The sequence below is a fragment of the Mustela lutreola genome, chromosome 8 (genome assembly GCF_030435805.1).
Source record: "Mustela lutreola isolate mMusLut2 chromosome 8, mMusLut2.pri, whole genome shotgun sequence".
NCBI classification, from domain to species: domain Eukaryota; kingdom Metazoa; phylum Chordata; class Mammalia; order Carnivora; family Mustelidae; genus Mustela; species Mustela lutreola.
Genome location: NC_081297.1, coordinates 56432002 through 56451074, shown reverse-complemented (window position 1 = coordinate 56451074; position 19073 = coordinate 56432002). Strand labels below are relative to the sequence as shown.

The 19073-nt window shown below is 48.0% G+C and overlaps 2 protein-coding genes across 2 annotated transcripts; both read left to right on the top strand.

Annotated features, from left to right (window-relative positions):
- Positions 1-1834: 1834 nt before the first annotated feature.
- Positions 1835-14310, top strand: INHBC (inhibin subunit beta C). Its single transcript, XM_059184854.1, has 2 exons — positions 1835-2490; positions 11265-14310. The coding sequence occupies exons 1-2, from the start codon at positions 2175-2177 to the stop codon at positions 12008-12010; spliced, it is 1062 nt and encodes a 353-aa protein (XP_059040837.1). The 5' UTR covers positions 1835-2174; the 3' UTR covers positions 12011-14310.
- Positions 14311-15890: 1580 nt separating this feature from the next.
- On the top strand, positions 15891-19063 carry INHBE (inhibin subunit beta E). Its single transcript, XM_059184855.1, has 2 exons — positions 15891-16831; positions 17283-19063. The coding sequence occupies exons 1-2, from the start codon at positions 16534-16536 to the stop codon at positions 18029-18031; spliced, it is 1047 nt and encodes a 348-aa protein (XP_059040838.1). The 5' UTR covers positions 15891-16533; the 3' UTR covers positions 18032-19063.
- Positions 19064-19073: the final 10 nt, after the last annotated feature.

Below are 19073 nucleotides of genomic sequence, written 5' to 3'. Positions count from 1 at the left end.
TATTTATTTATTTGAGAGAGATCACAAGCAGGCAGAGAGGCAGGCAGAGAGAGGAAGCGGGCTCTCTGCTCAGCAGAGGCTCGATCCCAGGACTCTGAGTTCATGATCTGAGCCATCCAGGCGCCCCGGATTCCCACACTTTTAAACACTTATATTATAGATCTGGCACTGTGTGCGATGCTAGGAATATAATAATATAAGCAACAAAGATGGCCGGCTAAGTGATTGCACTGCAGACAGAAATTGTGGGCATGGCATCTAGGAAGGAAGAGTCCAGAAGGGCAAACACTGGTGGAGGTACTCTGGCCCACAAGCAAACCTGTGTAGCAGAAATAATAAACTTTTTTTTTTTTTTTTTTTAGATTTTATTTATTTGTTACAGAGAGAAATCACAAGTAGGCAGAGAGGCTGGCAGAGGGGGAGGGGTAAGCAGGTTCCCTGCTGAGCAAACAGCCCGATGTGGGGCTCCATCCTAGGACCCTGAGATCATGACCTGAGCAGAAGGCAGAGGCTTAACCCACTGAGCCACCCAGGTGCCCCAGAAATAATAAACTTTTGTTAAGCCCGTGCTCTGTGCCAGTCATTGTCAGTGCTTTACAAAATTATTTAAATCTCAGAACTGTGAAATAATCATTACAGATCTATAATCCCATATTCAAAGTCCATCGGGCCAGCCAAATTTCAGAATTCAGAAAATCCCAAGTTTTAGAAAGGTAAAATGATACACATACTGTATATTTTATAATACCTCCAGGGGTATCCCATAATCAAATAATTTGTATCTCTGGAATAAAAATGTGTAAATAGTCTCAGTACAATTTTTTAAAAGATCATAGATAACCTCCCCTCTGTTCAGGTCACCATGAGAGTTACAAAAAAACAAAGTGGACTATGGGGGTTTTTTGGATTTTGTAATCATGGGCAATCATTTTTACTATTTCTCCAATGAAGAAATGAAAGCACGAGAGGTCAAGTAACTTGCCTAGAGTCACACAGCTGATAAGAAGAAAGAGATAGAATTCTGACCAAGGTCATCTGATTTAAAAACCTATCCTCCTGGGGCACCTGAGTGGCTCAGTGGGTTAAGCCTCTGCTTTAGGCTCAGGTCATGATCCCGGGGTCCTGGGATTGAACCCCTCATCAGACTCTCTGCTCAGCTGGAAGCCTGCTTCCCCTTCTCTCTCTCTCTCTCTGCCTACTTGTGATCTCTGTCTGTCAAATAAATAAATAAAATCTTTAAAAATAAATAAATAAAGTCTTAAAAAAAAAAAAAGAAAGAAAGAACTATCCTCCTAACTCCACCCACCATCCCTGCTATGAGAGCCCAGGCCCTTCCCTGAAGAGCCACTGGTGAGGACCTTTGAAAAACCAGGGATTCTGAGAAATCTCAAAATTTCTTTTCCTAAGTAGAAGAATCCCCAAAGGGTGAGCAAATCTAGCTCTCAAGTCCCTTTCCCTCCTTCAGACTTCCCTCTGAGGAAGCAGAAGACCAGGCTTAGAACACTTACCTTCTTTTCCCTTAGCCTTCATACTGGCTACTTTTGAGCCGAGTGGAGTGGGGATGGGGGGGAGGAGGTGTTGGTTAACAAAGGAGTCTGCATTATGAGCCTCTGGGAGGCAGAAAGGGAGCAGTGAGACTGAAAAGTACCTGGCAGAGGGAAATGAAACTCTCAACTATCTGCATGACAATGACATAAAGTGCCCTGCCAAGGACCCCTCTTGTTTGAGAGTCACTCTTTAACACTCTGTCTTAAAACCTCTCATCTCTCCCTTTACCTCCAGGCTTCCCAGCAAGGCCTTTGATCTGAAGAGGAATTTCATCTCTAACCTTTGTCCCCAGGCCCAGCAGCTTACATGGGTAACCCACTGTCTCCCAACATTGGCCCAGGGACATTTCTTTCCCCAAACTAAACAACTCACATCCCCCACTCTGTACTTTCACTGACTATGTGTTGGAGCCTTCTGCCAAGTTCTACCTGTTACCAGCTTCATCTCCCAAGTCAGATATTTGACTGCTCTATCCCCTGCACAAGGAGTCATGCCAGCTGGACACACTCTTCTTCCAGGGCCCCTGGCGGCCAGGTTGGAGTTGAGGACCACAGCTGTTGAGATCCTGAGCCCCAGTTTTACGGCTCTGTCTCAACCATATCACTAAAAGAGGGCCTCCCCCAGCCATGATCTCTCCATTACTCCTGGCCTTCCTATTCCTGGCTCCGGCTACAGTGGCCATTCCCAGAGCTTCTGACAGCCAGTGTCCAGCATGTAAAGGACCCGCCATGGACTTGGATCACCAGCGGGAGCTGCTTCTTGACCTGGCCAAGAGACGCATCTTGGACAAACTGCGCCTCAGCCAGCGCCCGACACTGAACACGCCTGTGTCCAGAGCTGCTCTGAGGACTGCGCTGCAGCGCCTCCATGGGCCCCCACAGAGGACGCTTCCTGAGGCTGATGGGGAACAGGAATATGAGATCATCAGCTTTGCTGACACAGGTGGGTTCCTGCTCTGTACATCTTCCCCCAAGGATAGAAAAGTCTCCTCCCTAGCCTAACCCCTGACTCCCTCCCCCAAACCCTCCCAACTCTTGCTTCCCAGTAATCTCCTAATCCCAGGCTCCCCCACCCCACCCCACCCCTGCTTTCTCTTATTTAAACTTGACCAATGGGCAGCTGGGAAGTGGGTAGATTTCACTTCTTTTGAGACTGCCTGCCTGCATCTCCTTTGGCTCCCCCAAATTTCCACAGGCTGTGGTGTGAGCTCATCCACTTCCTGGGCCTGGCCCCTGAAACTGGGAGCTAGGGAGTCTGTCCTTTTTCAGGCCCCTGTCTCCCCCAACACTCAGATGCCTCATCTGAGTAAAGAGGGAAAATGTAAAACACCGAGACGATAGTACTCCTCCAGCCTACCCCTGCTCCCCCATCTTAATACCTTGGGTCCTCACATCAGAACAACATCAAAATGGGACTCAGAAAGATGGATAAAGACAAGAAGATAGTTACTTGGGATACTTGGGATAGTTACAGGGAAAGTTACTTCCAGAGAGGAAAGAGAAGTTGGAGAATTTAGTGGGTAGCTGAAGGCCAAGAATTTGGAGACAGGACCCTAGGAACAGAACACAAAGTGATCTCTTTGGCCTCTGAGCTTCTTAGGAGCTCTTCCTTGGGTCTGGAAGGTCCTTTCCATTCCTGGCCCCTTTCCCCCAGTCAGCACCGACTCCCCTTTCCCTTCAAGAGCCAGCACTCCAATACTCAAAAAACCCACCCTGACATAAGAATGAGGGGCTTCCTCTCTGGCGGCTCCCCTAACCTCACCCAGAACGTGAATTCTGTGTGGAAATGACTGTTTCCAGGTTTTCTGTGAAGTCTGTCTTCCCATATATGTTGACCCCTTGAGGTCAGGATCTATCATTTATTCTTCATGTTATCACCAGAAGCTAGTGTATAGTAGAAATTACTAACACTTTTATCTATTTACATTATTCTAAGTTTTTTACATACACTAACTCCTTAAGATCCTTGCAACAACCCAGTGAGACAAGTATAATTGTTATCCCCATTTTAAAGATACTGAAACTGGGGCACCTGGGTGGCTCAGTGGTTTAAAGCCTCTGCCTTCAGCTCAGGTCATCTCAGAGTCCTGGAATCGTGCCCCACATGCCCCCCCATCCCCCTGCATGGGGCTCTCTGCTCAGCAGGGAGACTGCTTCCCCTACCCCCTCTCTCCACCTCGCTCTGCCTGCCTCTCTGCCTACTTGTGATATCTGTCAAATAAATAAATAAAATCTTTAATTTAAAAAAAAAAAAAGGGACGCCTGGGTGGCTCAGTTGGTTAAGCAGCTGCCTTCGGCTCAGGTCATGATCCCAGCGTCCTGGGATCGAGTCCCACATCGGGCTCCTTGCTCCACGGGGAGTCTGCTTCTCCCTCTGACTCTGCCTTCCACTCTGTCTGCCTGTGCTCGCTCTCCCTCTGAAAAATAAAAAAATAAAAAAATAAAAAAAATCTTAAAAAAAAAAAAAAAGATACTGAAACTGTGGGGCACCAGATGGCTCAGTCAGTTAAACATTCAACTCCTGATTTCAACTCAAGTCATGATCTCAGAGTCATGAAATTGAACCCAGAGTTTCAAGTTCAGTGGGGATTCTGCTTGGGAATTCTATCCCTCTGCCCCGTCAGGTGCTGTAAATAAATGAATCAATCAATCAATCAATCAATCTTTAAAAACAGTTACTGAGGGGCACTGGGTGGCTCAGTGGGTTAAAGCTTCTGCTTTCAGCTCAGGTCATGATCCCAGGATCCTCAGATGGAGCCCCACATCGGGCTCTCTGCTCAGTGGGGAGCCTGCTTCCCTTCTCTCTCTCTGTCTGCCTCTCTGCCTACTTGTGATCTCTGTCTGTCAAATAAATAAATAAATATATTTAAAAAATAAATAAATAAAATAAAATAAAAGCAGTAATTGAAACTGAGGCACAAAGAGGTTAACTACTTGGGGCACCTGACTGGCTCAGCTGGTAGAACATGCAACTTTTGATCTTGGGGTGGTGAGTTCAAACCCCACATTGGGCAAAGAGCTTATTTAAAAAAAAAAAAAAAAGTTGAGTAATTCTTCAAGGTCACATGACTGGTAAGTGGTGGAGCAAGATAGCCTAGCTACTGAGTAGCTACAGAGTAGCTACACTACTCAGCATCTCATGAACATACTAGATATTCAATAAGCATTGGTTGTGTTAAACAACCAAACCATGCTGTAAGTCAGCTTGAATGCAGTGTAGAATCCCCAGTGATGTGTGAGACCCTATTGTAATTCAAAAGGGGGCTTCTGCCTATGACAAATATTTATTTATTTATTTGAGAGAGAGCAAGAGTAGAGCATAAACTTGAGTTGGGGGAGGGGTAGAGAAGGAGGAAGAGGGAGATAGAGAAACTTAAGCAGGCTCCATGCCCAGCACAGTGCCCAATGCAAGGCTCCATCTCATGAACCTGAGATCATGACCTAAGAAAAAATCAAGTCAGATGCTTTTTTTTTTTAAGATTTTATTTATTTATTTGACAGAGAGAGAGAGAGATCACAAGTAGGCAGAGAGGCAAGCGGGGGGGGGGGGGGCGGCAAAGTAGGCTCCCTGCTGAACAGAGCCCAATGCACTGCTCTATCCCAGGACCCTGAGGTCATGACCTGAGCTGAAGGTAGACCCTTAACCAAGTGAGCCACCCCGGCGCCCTGCCTATAAGAACACCAACTCTGGAGCCAGATAAGCCTGGGTTCAAATCCTTGCTCAGTTGCTTATTACTTTATGACCTGAGTTGTTAATAGTTTTCTCATTTGAAAAATGGGGATAGTGAGAGGATATTTGGGAGAATTAAATGAACTAATACGGGTAACGTTCTTAGAAGGTTAAGGTGGGAGAGAGCAAGAAATTGAAGGCTGAGCTCCTGCCATGAGGGTTGTAGTTGCTGGGAATAAATAATTAGAAGGTAAAACAGAATGAAATAATGCTAAAGGAGGGCCCATTGCTTGCTGGGCCAGGGATTATTCATCGGACCTAGTGAGACAGGGAAGTCTTTCAGAAGATTGCAAATGGACTGGTGTTGTAGAATAAGTTTGGCTTCGATGGGTAGAAAACAGTAAATAACATTCTAAACGGAGGGGGGAAATGTAAATAAAAGTCTGAAGGAGTAAATTGCATTTGGAGTTGAAAAGTAGCTTGGACTGGATGAGTACAAGGTGGACAGATGAACACGAACCATGACTTCTTTAAACACCCAGATTCTGGGATTTTGTTTTATTTTGTCTTTGTTTTTGTGCTTACATCTTTGTATCACTGACAGCAGTTCCTGGCAACATTGTGGCAATAATGATGGCTACCTGGTATTTAGTATGCCTGTCTCATCTCACTTAATCTTCAATAACCACCCCACAAAGTGGAGTTTATTATTCCCATTGCAGAAAAGCAGACTGACTCAAAGAAGATCATTTACATGGCCAAGGTCATATAGCTTGCAAGGGGCAGAATTCAAATACTGTTCTCTCTGACTTCAAAGTCTATACACTTTCCACATATTTGCTAATCAATGAATGAGTACAACATTCAGACTGAGGGGGCCCGATCTGAGATGACATCATGAGAATGACTGACACTTGGATTGTACCTTTTCTTTTTTTTTTTTTAATATTTTATTTATTTATTTGAGAGAGAGAGCACAAGCAGGGGGATCAGCAGAGGGAGTGGGCAGATTCCCTGCTGAGCAAAGAGTCCGATGCAGGGCTCGATCTCAGGACCCTGGGATCATGACCTGATCTACGCTTAACTGACTGAGCCACCCAGGCACCCCTGGATTCTACCTTTTGCATTTGGATATGCTAGCTTGAAGTTTTTATTCCAATTTAAGCTATCATCCACATAATAGTGTGAAAGCAAGACCTGAGTATTGTTCTTGCTGGAAGTAAGAGAGCTGGGGGCTTTGGGGAAATGGGGGTGGGGGCTTCAGTAATGTACTGGAAGTGACTTATACGGGCTCATGAGAACAAATTATGAACATCTCCCAGCTCCACATCCAGTGATGTCACATGAATAATTTGAAATTGGCCGTGGTGGGAGAATTTAAACCACAGATATTGGCAAGCACTACGAATCGGGATTTATTTCCCTCTGGAATCCAGTTGCTAAACATTTACCAGCATACCACTGCCTGTGACCTAAAACTACAAGTTATCTGCCTCCCACACATCTAACATACAATGCTCACACAGGGACAGGGTCACCATAACAGATACTCCTGTTCAGTACGGGAGACAGGGGAGTGGGGGACGCAGACCAGTGACTGATCCATGAAAGTTCTGATATCCAGCCAGGCACATATCTCAAGTCTCCCCTAAATCCAGAATTCCCTTGGTTAGGGCTTAGTTCTACTTCTAGGATTTTTCCCGCTTCTTAAAGAGAGTCCACCAGTGTTCTCCTTGACTTCTAGAACTGTTTCAGCCCTTGGCTCCACCCTCTGAGATGTCTTTCCTTTTAGATTGGAAATGACGGGTGTCTGTGGCTGAGCGGTTTTCTCAGCCTGCTTCCGGGCCAAAGAGGTTGGGGGCCCAGAGACCTCTTTTCACTTTGAATCATCTCTGGCTCTTTTAGTCCAAACTTGTGCTGCTTTTGTTACTAAAATTCTCTGTAAAACCCTGTGGGCCTTCTAAATAACAAATTGTAATCTACTCAGTTAGACAAAAAGGCACTCAACTTGATATCAAGACAGACCCCTCTTTAGGTTGCAAGTCAAAGTGTTATGGACTGATAGATACTCTTAAGATTCTTAGAAACCCTTTTGTCTAGTTGACAGGATCTATAGAACATCATCTTAATTTTTTTTTTTAGTTTTTAACAAAGTGTTAGATCTTAACAAAGGGTCTTATAGTTGTCCCATTATTAAATGTTTTGATCTTCACTCTGAGGCCATATATTACTGGCAATTCCCTGGATTTGATTTTTGCCTCAAGATCATTTCTTACTTTAAGAATCTTTTGCCAGACAAAGAGGTGAGGAATGAAAAAATATCTTATTGTTCAATCTAGCAAGTCCTGTTGGAAATATTTTCTCTAAATTCTGCTTGAAAATTGAACAGTTCCTTTTTTAGTTCATCTCACTCCTGAAATGCTTTATCATAGGCAGCTAAAATAAGCCAATTGGCACTTTCAGCATTCTGCCTGGAAATATCTTTAGCTAAATTCACAACTTTGTTAGATGCCATTTCTAGCTTCCAAGTTACCACAGATGATAGCCAATACATAACACAGGTTCCCCTTTCTCCAGGATCTGATAGCAATTTCTTCACTGTTCTTCCTACCTTCACTAACAGTCTCCTCACCATCCTTCCAACCTCTGCCTGTCACCCAGTCCCAAGGCCAAGGCTACAAATTTTACGTCTTTGCTTTGGAGCACCCAAGCACTCTGTTACTTATTTCTGTTTCAGTTACCTATTAATATAACTAATCGGCACAAACATAGAGGCTTAAAACAAGAAATTCGATATTTCTGATGATTTTTGTGCTTTAACTGGACTTATCTGGACAGTTCTTTATGTCCATCTGAGGAGTAGCTGAGAGCACTGAGGTAACTGCCTTCAGTCAGGAGCTTAGATGGGGCTAGAACATCTAAGATGGTCTCTGATCCTCAAAGTCTCTCTCCACATGGTTCCTCCTCATCCATTAGTCTAGCCCAAGTTTCTTTAAAACATGGTAACTGGCTTCCATAAGAGTGAAACACCATTATGTAAGTACTTATCAAGTGTCTGCTTGCACTGTGGTTGCCTATGTCTCATTGGCCAAGTCAAGTCACATAGCCATGCCCAGACAATGTGGAAAGGTATGGCACAAAGCCATCAATATTGGGAGGTGTTCTTCACTGGGGGCCAACAATGTAATAATCTACCATAGCCCCTGATGTTTATTTGTTCTGCCTGCCATAACTAGGGTAACTTAAGAAATTCTAATGGTAGGGGTACCTCGGTGGCACAGTTGGTTAATTGTCGAACTCAGGTTGTAATCTCAGGATCATGAGATTGAGCCCTGCGTCTGACTCCATGCTCAACATAAAGTCTACTTGGGAGTTTCTCTCCCTCTTCCTCTGCCCCTCCTGCTTGTGCTCTCTCTCTTTGTCTCTGTCTCTAAAATAAATGAGCAAATCTTTAAAAGAGAGAGAGATTCTAATGGTGGGGTGCTTAGTGACATAACAAGATAAGTTGAGCCAATCAGACTTTTCATCAAGGATTTGGAAATTGGGACACTGGAAGATTATGTCACTTTAGTTTAGAGGAGCTGAGTAAAACATTCTGTAGACTCAGGAACTGGGGCCACCATTTTAGGACCTGAAGAAACTGTCAAGCAGAAGAAGTAGATCCACAGGAAGAGAAGAATGGAATAGACTTATTTAGAGACACCAAGATGGGAGACATCATGTTGAGTTTAAAAGCTGTCAAGAGCAGCGTTATTCCTGACTTTCCAATTCACACGAAGCCTAGTTGAACTTTCTGTTCATTCAGCAATTGTTTATTGAGCTTATTATGTACTAGGTACTAGAGAAACTGGTAAACAGTACAGGCACAATCTCTACCTTCATGGAGTTTACGTTCTAGATGGAGGGGTAGCGGGGAGGAGAAGAGGGGAGAGGAAGCACATAGTAAACAAATGAACAAAAAAACAAGATGACTACAGAGAGTCATAGCAGCTATAAAAATAGTTAAGCAGGATGATGCGTTAGAGAGACAGAGGTGGAATTAAAGGCTGCTTTAGATAGATTTGTCAGAGAAACCTCCACAAGAAGGAGACATTTGAGCTGAATGCCAAAAAGAAGCCAGTCAATCAAAGATCTGGGAAAGACATTTCAGACAGGGGGAAGCACAAGTGCAAAAGCCATGAGGTGAGTCCATGGTTAGTGAGTTCAAGGAGCAGAAAAAAGACAGTATGGGTAGAATATAGTCATTAGATGGCAGAATGCCTAATCATACAAGTTTTCTGTGTTAAGAGGCTTAGATTTTATTCAAATAGCAATGGGAAGCCTTTGAAGAGTCTGAAGCTGAAGAGATTAAGCTGATCAGATTTACGTAATAAAATGCACTCTGGCTGATATAGAGAGAACGGTTTGGAGGACAAGAGTGGACCACTTGGGAAGGTATTGTTATAATTCAAGAAAAAGGTGATTGTGAACTAATGTAGTAAAGGAGACAGGTATAAGTGAAATTATTTTATGAACTGGAGATAGAGTTGGCAGATCTTGCAGATAATTTTATTTTTTTATTTTTTAAAAGATTTTATTTATTTATTTTGAGAGAGTATGCACAAGCGGAGGGGAGGGGCAGAGGCAGAGGGAGAGGAAGAATCTCAAGCAGACTTCATGCTGAGCATGGATCCCAATGCAGGACTCCATCTCATGACCCTGAGGTCATAACATGAGCTGAAATCAAGAGTCAGATGCTTAACCAGCTGAGCCACCCAGATGCCCCAGATCTTGCAGGTAATTTTAAAGTGGGGGATGAGGGTAATCAAGGTTTTGGCTTAAGCAATACCTTTATAGGGAATTGGGTTGGAGAAGGAATAGGTTTGGGTTGGGGAGATAAATCTAGAGTTTATCTGTGAACATGAAAATTTTGAGATATCACTAGATAACCAAATAGAATATCAGCTCAGCAGCTGGAAATAGAAGCCCTGAGGATCAGGGAGAGGTCAGGGCCAGGGATATATATATATATTTGGGAGTCATCAGCATACAGATGGAATAGAAAGCCATGGGAACTGACGATAGCCTTCTAGAAATGAATATACAGAGTGAAAAGAAGGGAGTTCAGAATCTTCAACATACAGTGGTCAGGCAGAGGAAGAGGAGCTGTCAACAAGAGACTAAGATAAAGTGGCCAGAGTCACAAAAACCGAGAGAAGGAAATATTTCAAGGAGGGAATGATAAATGTGTCAAACACTGCTTAAAGATCAAATAAGATGAATATAAAGAGGTGAAACCATTGGAATCGGCAATATGGAAAGAGTTGGTGATCCTGACAAGAGCAGTTTCAGTGGAGTGGAGGGAACAGAAACCTAATTAAGGTGTTTCGGTAGGGGCAGGAGAAGGATGAAGAGAGAAAATTGGAGAAGAGTAATTGACAGGAGACATACATAGATTCATTGTGGTGAAAGACTGGATATGGGCAGTGAGGGGGTGCTCACAGAGTTTCTAGTGGTGATAAGGAAGGTAGTGGTGCCCCCAATTCTAAGAACAGAAAGAGGGGTGGATAGCAAGGAAAAGGATTTCCACTTAGGAAAAAATTGATTTGAATGTGCCGGAAGGACATTCATGTGACAAAATTAAGTAGTTAGAAATTTACACCTGAAGCTTGTTGATTTCCAGATCTATATGTCCAGTCCAGAGGTGCAAAATGGTCTGGACTAGACATCCAGATTTGGGAATTACTGCCATAAAAAGCGTGTTGGCTGACCATGAGTGTGGGTAAGAACTCCTTTCAGTGTAGAGCAAAAGGAAATGAAGGTCAGAGACAAACTTTGGAGAACTCTTGCACTGAACAGATGGCCAGAGAAAGAAAAGCCAACAAAGAAAATCAAGGAATAATCGTAAGAGTTGTGTCATAGAAGCCAAGAAAGAGAAGATTTTCAAGAAAAAAAGGGTGGTCAACAATACCGAGGGCTGCAGAGTTCCAGTATGCTGAGAATAACAAGGTAGCTGATAGAATTGACACTCAGAAGGCCATGGTGACTGGGGCTTCTTGTGTTCACAGGCCTCTCCAACATCAACCAGACTCGTCTTGATTTCCACTTCTCCTCTGACAGAACTGCTAGTGGCATGGAGATCCAGCAGGCCAGCCTCATGTTCTTTGTACAGATCCCTCCCAATACCACCTGGACTCTGAAGCTGAGGATCCTTGTGGTAGGCTTACGTGACACCAACCTCACCTTGGCCACTCAGCACCAGCTGGAGGTGGATGCCAGTGGCTGGCAGCGGCTCTTTCTGGGTCCTGAAGCTCAGGCTGCCTGTAGTCAAGGCCACTTGACCCTGGAGCTGGTGGCTGAAAGCCAGGGAGCCCAGAGCTCCATCATACTGGGTGAGGCTGCCCATAGGCCTTTTGTGACAGCCAAGGTCAAAGTTGGGGGCAAGCACCGGCTTCACCGGCGAGGAATCAACTGTCAGGGTGGGTCCAGGATGTGTTGTCGGCAAGAGTTCTTTGTGGACTTCCGTGAGATTGGCTGGCACGACTGGATCATTCAGCCCGAGGGCTATGCAATGAACTTCTGCACGGGGCAGTGCCCACTGCACGTGGCAGGCATGCCCGGCATTGCCGCCTCCTTCCACACCGCAGTGCTCAACCTCCTCAAGGCCAACACGGCATCAGGGACTGCGGGAGGGGGCTCATGCTGTGTGCCCACGGCCCGGCGCCCCCTCTCTCTGCTCTACTATGACAGGGACAGTAACATTGTCAAGACTGACATACCTGACATGGTGGTCGAGGCCTGTGGCTGTAGTTAGTCCGCATGTGGATGGGCAGCCCAAGGTGGGAGTAAGCAAACATGCCCTCACAGAGGTACCCTTCCTGGAGAGGAGGGAATGACCCCATTACTGCTTCTGTCCAGAAGGAGGACTCCCTCTTCCTGGGAAAACTGTGGAAATTATCCCATCTGTGGCTTGAGGAGATCTTCATCTAAGGAGAGTCACTGTACCATCTTCGTGACCACCAGTTTCTCTCCTAGGGCACAGTCTATCCAGCAAGCCTCCCAGGCTCAAGTGCCACCCCAGGGACTCTGATCCCATCTGCAACCGTGAGCAGTGCCATCTAGATCCCAGGCAAAGCCATCCATAGCCCATCCTTAATCCATCCCATAATCCTCGGTACTTCCCTGCTCTTCCCACTTGATGGCCGTCACTCCAGGAGGAGTTGACCCAGCTCCTTCCCCTGATTTTCTGGATTATCAGAGAGCTCCTTTCTTAGATTCACTGAAGATTAGATCCCTGCTGTCCAAAGTTACTCTTCCCTGTATCTCGAGCCCCTTATTGGCCCTGGTGGGTTGCTAAGGCTCTCTTGGCACACCCTCATCCATTCTTTGTCCTTCTCTGCTCCACTCTATGCCCTTAAGGGCTGACTCACCTCAGCTCCTTTGGTCCCTGGCTTCCTGCTGAATTTGGCTAAGGGCTGACACAAGCAGGAGATCAAAGGATAGGGGGAGATAGAGGTCGGGATATTTCTTATTCCTGTTCCCTCTGCCTAGGTGCCATGTATCTGTGTGACTGTGGTTGTGGTCTGTCCCTACAGCTCCTATCTGGCTCCCCCTGGCCCCAGTTCTACCTAGATTCTAATATCACTGCTTCCGCACTAGGGGCTTTCCACTCTTGCTAGTCTCTGGGAGCCTCAACATTCATCCTTCATTCTCTTAACCCTGCCTACACATCCATAAATAAGGTCTTCATTAAGTCTTCTTAGTGATGCAAACACAGACAACTGAATGGTTCTTTTGTCTCTTGCCAGGACCCTGGCTGAAACCGAGGATGACCCAGTGTCTACCTACCTGGCCCACTTCTGCTCTCTCTCACCCAGGCTCCTCAGGGCCAAGCTATTATGTCTATCCCACATTTCATGCCTCTTCCTTTCCTAGGCTTCCTCCTCTTCTTTCTTAGGCCTCTTCCTCTGCCCCAGAACCATCTTTGCTGGTCTCAGAACCAATAAAGACAGGTTTTATCTGCTCTTCTTTTCCCTCCATACTCACTCTAAGAGATGAAACAGATCATTGCTCAGTCAGCAAGTAGGCTGACATCCTAGGAGCACACATGTTGGGGGAGGCAGAGGCAGGGCTCAGAGTTGGCTGGTGGCTTTCCCTCACTGACCACTAGGCCTCCATCCAGGAGACCTGCCCAGAAGCTGGAACTGGCCAAGAGTCACTTGCATAGGACAGGGAGAAGAAAAAGAAGGCATGGAATGAGGAGGGGCGGTATTTGCTCTGAGACTCGGTCCCCTCTAGACCTTTGCCCTTCTTTCCCCATCATCCCCTCCCTTTGGTTGGACAGCCCTGAACCATGGGGTCGATATTGTCTGCAGCCCAAGGCCGAGTTTGCGCAAAACCCCCGTGTCCTTTGGGTAACATGATGTCTGTGTTTGCTCAGTGTATAGCTCCCTCCTCCCAGGGTCTGAGGTCCCTGGAAGAGGAACCGTAGAGGAGAAAGTCTGAAGGGGGTCTTCTTAGGCGACCTGCATATCTGAGACGTGGGACTTCCTGAACAACCCACAGAAGTCATGCCACCTTTGCCTGGAGGAGATCTTCATCTAAGGAGAACATCTAAGGAAGTCTTCTGTGCCCCTTCCTCCCCCTCCCACGGTGTCTCCTCTCCTTACAAGCCACCCCTTCCCTAGATCTGACCTCTCTCCCTCCAACTCCAGCTTCAGTCCCCAGGGCCAAGATTAAGGTGAGGTGAAGTAAGGCAGTCACTTTGGGGGACAAATTGTAAGGGGATGCCAAGAAATTCATCAACTGAGATAAATAATATCTCAATGCTATGTTTTTAAAGCAGCAAAATGAATGCCAAAAAGATCCATCATGAGCAAAACAAAAAAATTTAAAATAAACACAGAATCAGTATTAACTCCCTTTCTTTTTGGCTCTGCCTGTTGTAAAAGGGAAAGAGTGGGTCTGTCTTCTTCCAAACCTTGGCTTCCAGAGCCTCTTGGCCCCTAACTCTAGACTGTGTCAGGCTTCTCTCATGTGGGCAAGATAACCACTCGGGCTTCTTCTCCCTTCTTACCCGTCCCCCGAGCCTGTCCCTCCCCCCCAGCACCCAACCAGGTTGGTAGGGCGGGCCTGTGAGGCAGATGGCTGGGGTATTTATAACCTGGGAGAACTTCTTGGGGAAAGTGACTAAGATGCTAAGAGCATATTTATAGCTGGGTTCTGACGTAAGTGTCAGTGGGGAGGTAGGGCCAGGCCAGGCACAGCAACAAGAGGGTAGGAAGAGCCGAAAATTGGGGGCACCTGATAGAGGGTAGGGGAGAAGAGGAGTCAGTGACTCCTGCAAGCACTTGATGCTGCTTCCCTTGACTCTGTCTCCTGGCCCCAACAGATAAGCTCTCTGAGACACCACTATGGGCAGAAACTTCTTTGCAGTTTGATGTTCCAGACCCCAGGGGTAGAGGACTCCTTCTCACCAGCCTCAACCAACAGAGAGGTTGCTCATAACGGGGAAGGAGAGGACTGGACAGAGAACTTGAATATGTTTCCGCCTGGGGAAAAATGTAGGAAGGACAGGAGGGTCTAAGAGTCTCCTTGTCCCTTCTCTACCCCAGCGTCCCCCGCCCCCCAGCACACAGTACCCTGGGTTTCTAGGACGTGCCTGTCACCTGTCATCAAGCTCCATCGCCACGTGTCAATGGGACGAGGTCTAAAACCAAAGGTAGCGGTGATTTGGGGCCTGACAACAGCTCTGCTCTTTGGTAGTGGCGAGAGGGGAGAGCACGGGGACTGGCTTCTCTGTTTTCTGTGGGAGAGGCAGGGTTCCCAGAGGGAGAGGTTGGAAAGCCCTGTGCCACTCCCTACTCCTCAGAGCAGCCCATTCCTTGGGAAGCTGGTCAGCACTAAGCCAGCGGCCGTCCAGTGGCGCTACACTGCCACATGCTGGACACTGCCAGTACTGATCCCCAGTCCCCAAAGCGCCACCTTTCTCCCCCTGGTGCCAGATCTGGGAGTCTCTTGGCAGCCCCCCCACTGGCTACACACGTGGGAGCTTAATAAGATGGAGTCGCGGCCTGTGTCCAAATCACAGTCTTCTAGCTTCTTGAAGAAACTGCGGGCATAAGGAGAAAGGACAGCATTAAGTCTACCATCTTAAGTTCAAGGTGGAGGAGCCATGGCCTTCCCATTTTGTCAGTGAGGAAGGGCTGGGATTGGAGCTAATGTCACCCCACTTATCTTGCTTTGCTCTTCAAAGTCCTTAAACCTCCCATGTCCTGCCCCCTTTCATGGAGGCCTCCAGCCACTCCTAGGATGTCCTGAATTTACATAACTCTCACAGTCCCCTTAAAGAGACCCAGTATGTAGGTATGGGTGCTCCCAAGTCCCATGCCCTTCTGCCAGCCTTGATAGACTGTGTCCTGCTGTAAGATTGCATCACTGCCTCCCCTACCTCTCTGGGTTTCCCCCGACATCGTAGGAACATGCCCCCCCCCACCCCCACCACGCTCTAGCCTTCTTCCACGCTGTGCTCCAGTCCAACTGGACTCTGGGCAGCCAGCATAAGCAGGGTCAGGAGGTGACTTCTGTGCCCCGTGGCACTGCCACCTTGGCCTGGGCAGGAGGACTCCCCCCGTCCCAACCCCATTGCTAGGAAGAGAGAGACCAGAGTTCTTCAGGCCCAGAGACCATGGAGAAATAACCAGTGGAACTAACAGCTGCCTCTAAGAACTGCTGCAGCAAAGGTGTCTGGGTAAGCTAGAAGGACTAGAGGTTTGGGGGGGAAATTGCCCTCCCCACCTTGCCCCTATGAGTCCCTCCCCCAAGCCCCAGACCTTGGGGACTGAGCATGTGAAATCATTCTCTTTCTTGCATCATGCGTGTTAACACTGCACCCCCACCCCCTTACCCATATCTCAAACTCAATGACCAGGCCAGATGGTGAAACCCGAGCTCCCCGGGGGTGGAGGGGGAACCTCCGCCCCCTGCAGGGCCCTGATGGGCAGTACAGCCAGCCAATCCCGGGGCTCAGAGGGTAGGTCGGCTGGCTGACCACTAAGTGAGGGAGCCCCGGTTGTGGCTCTAAAGAGGCCCCAGCCATGAGCTGTGAGGGTCAAACTGGCAGACTGCGCTAAACACAGCCACCCATAGGACCATCCACATACTGCCTTCCTGAGTCCCAGGCAATAGAAGGCAGGTGGCTCTACCCTTGGCCGAGGCTAGGTGTGGCACAGCCACTGCTGCCCCTGTGCCCTCATTGGCTTCCACGCAATCAGATCAACAGAAGGAGCACCTGCCATCCGAGGCTCCTGACCCAACCCAGGGCCATTCACCGGGAGCATGGGGCTCCCTGATGTCCAGCCCCAGCTGGTGCTGCTGTGGGCACTGGTGTGGGCACAGGGGGCAGGGTCTGTATGTCCCTCCTGTGGAGGTCCCACGCTGGTGCCCCAGGCAGAACGCGCTTTGGTACTGGAGGTAGCCAAGCAGCAGATCTTGGAGGGGCTGCATATGACCAGTCGTCCCAGAATAACTCACCCTCCACCCCAGGCAGCGCTGGCCAGAGCCCTCCGGAGACTGCAGCCAGGAAGTGTGGCTCCTGCAAAAGGGGAGGAAGTCATCAGCTTTGCTACCATCACAGGTGGGTGAAGGAGGGGCAGGCAGAGAGCAGACAGGGAGAGGGAGGCGGAAGGGGAGACCGACAGAAAAGGCAGGGTGTGGGAGGAGGAGGAGTTGACTGGTTATGCAGGACGCAGCACACAAGGCAGTCCCTGTGTCTTCTAAAGGGGCTCAGGGGGGCGCCTGGGTGGCTCAGTGGGTTAAGCCGCTGCCTTCGGCTCAGGTCGTGATCTCAGGGTCCTGGGATCGAGTCCCGCATCGGGCTTTCTGCTCAGCAGGGAGCCTGCTTCCTCCTCTCTCTCTGCCTGCCTCTTTGCCTACTTGTGATCTCTCTCTGTCAAATAAATAAATAAAATCTTTAAAAAAAAATAAATAAAGGGGCTCAGGAAAGCAGCGGGAGGGGGTGGCAGGAGTCTCAGAGGAGAGCTCATCGCTGCTCACATTCCTCCATCCCTTCTCCATCTCTCCGGCAGATTCCTCCACTTCACCCTGCAGCTCTGTGCTCACCTTCCACCTGTCCACAGCTCAGTCCCACCACCTGTACCATGCTCGCCTTTGGCTGCACGTGCTCCCCACCCTTCCTGGCACGCTTTCCTTGAGGATCTTCCAATGGAGCCCAAGGAGCAGGTACCCAGGGTCCCGCAAACTCCTGGCTGAGCACCAGATGACGGCCCCCGGCTGGCATGCCCTCACTCTGCCCCCTAGTGGCTTGAGGGCCGAGGAGTCCACCGTCCTGAAGCTCCAGCTGAACTGCGGACGCCTAGAAGGCAACGCCACCTCTGCCCAGCAGCTCCTGGACACGGCGGGAGACCAGCGGCCCTTCCTGGAGCTTAAGATCCGGCCCAATGAGCCTGGAGCAGGCCGGGCCAGGAGGAGGACCCCCACCTGTGAGCCTGAGACCCCCTTATGCTGCCGGCGAGACCACTATGTAGACTTCCAGGAACTAGGATGGCGGGACTGGATCCTGCAGCCTGAGGGGTACAAGCTGAATTACTGCAGTGGACAGTGCCCCCCACACCTGGCTGGCAGTCCTGGCATTGCTGCCTCCTTCCATTCGGCTGTCTTCAGCCTCTTCAAGGCCAACAACCCTTGGCCCTTGAGTACTTCCTGCTGTGTCCCTACTGCCCGAAGGCCTCTCTCTCTCCTCTACCTGGACCGGGATGGCAATGTGGTCAAGACAGATGTGCCAGATATGGTGGTAGAAGCCTGTGGCTGCAGCTAGCGAGAGGACCTGGGGATTTGGAGTAAAGAGATCGGTTAGGGGTTCCCAGGCAGAGGGCGTCTGTGGCGGGAGACATTAGATTCCTGATCCACACCCCCACCTAACAGGCTGGTGGTCAGATGACCAGGGTGATTCCTAGGGGACCCAAATGGGCACTTGTTTGTCCAGACTCTTGCCTATTCCAGGCTAGCTGATGTGTAGGGAGATGGGGAAAGTGTGTTCTCTAAAGGAGTCTCCCCAGAAAGCACGGTTTCCTACCCTAAGCCCTCTGAGAAGGTGGCAGAGGTGAGGGAGGAGTGGAGGAAAGGAGAAGGCAGAGAAAAATTAGTTAGTCTCTCACAAGAAAAGAAAGTCCTCAAGTGAGGGAAGCAGGCTTGGGACAGGGGAAGCAGGCGTATCCAGGCTAGGAACTATGGAAGAGCTTCCAGGGAGGGTCAAGAAGGAGATGGGCAAGGGGCTAAGAGGAAGTAGGTTAGGAGAGCCCAAGAAATGGGAGCTGGGTGAGAGGGGTACTGAGCCTAAGAAGTTCCCTGGTTTTTCCCAGTTTTGGGGACAGGACCCATGGGGGAGACAAATGTTTATATATTCCTAATAAAAATAAGGGGGAAAATCAACAAGTATGAGTCATAAAGAAGTGCTGGGGTGATAGTCCGGAGGAATAGTTTTCAAGGTGAGGTCTGAGGACCTCGGGAGGTCCCTGAGACCCCTTTCAGGAGTGTTCACAAGGTCAAAACTATTTTCATAATACTAAGATGGTATTTGCCTTTTTTATTTTTATTATCTCAAAAGTATACAGTGGAGTTTTCCAGAAGGTATGTGACATGTGATTACATCATCTTTTTGACATCACTGTTAATGGGATATGTGCTTGTATATTGTGTTACAAACTGTTTTCAGTTTTAATTTCTAAAATAGTAAATTGACATGAACCACATAAACAAAAATTCAATAAATTTTAAGAGTGTAAAGGCAGGGTGACTGGGTGGCCCAGCGGGTAGAGCATTTGACTTTTAATCTCCGGATTCTTAGTTCAAGCCCACTT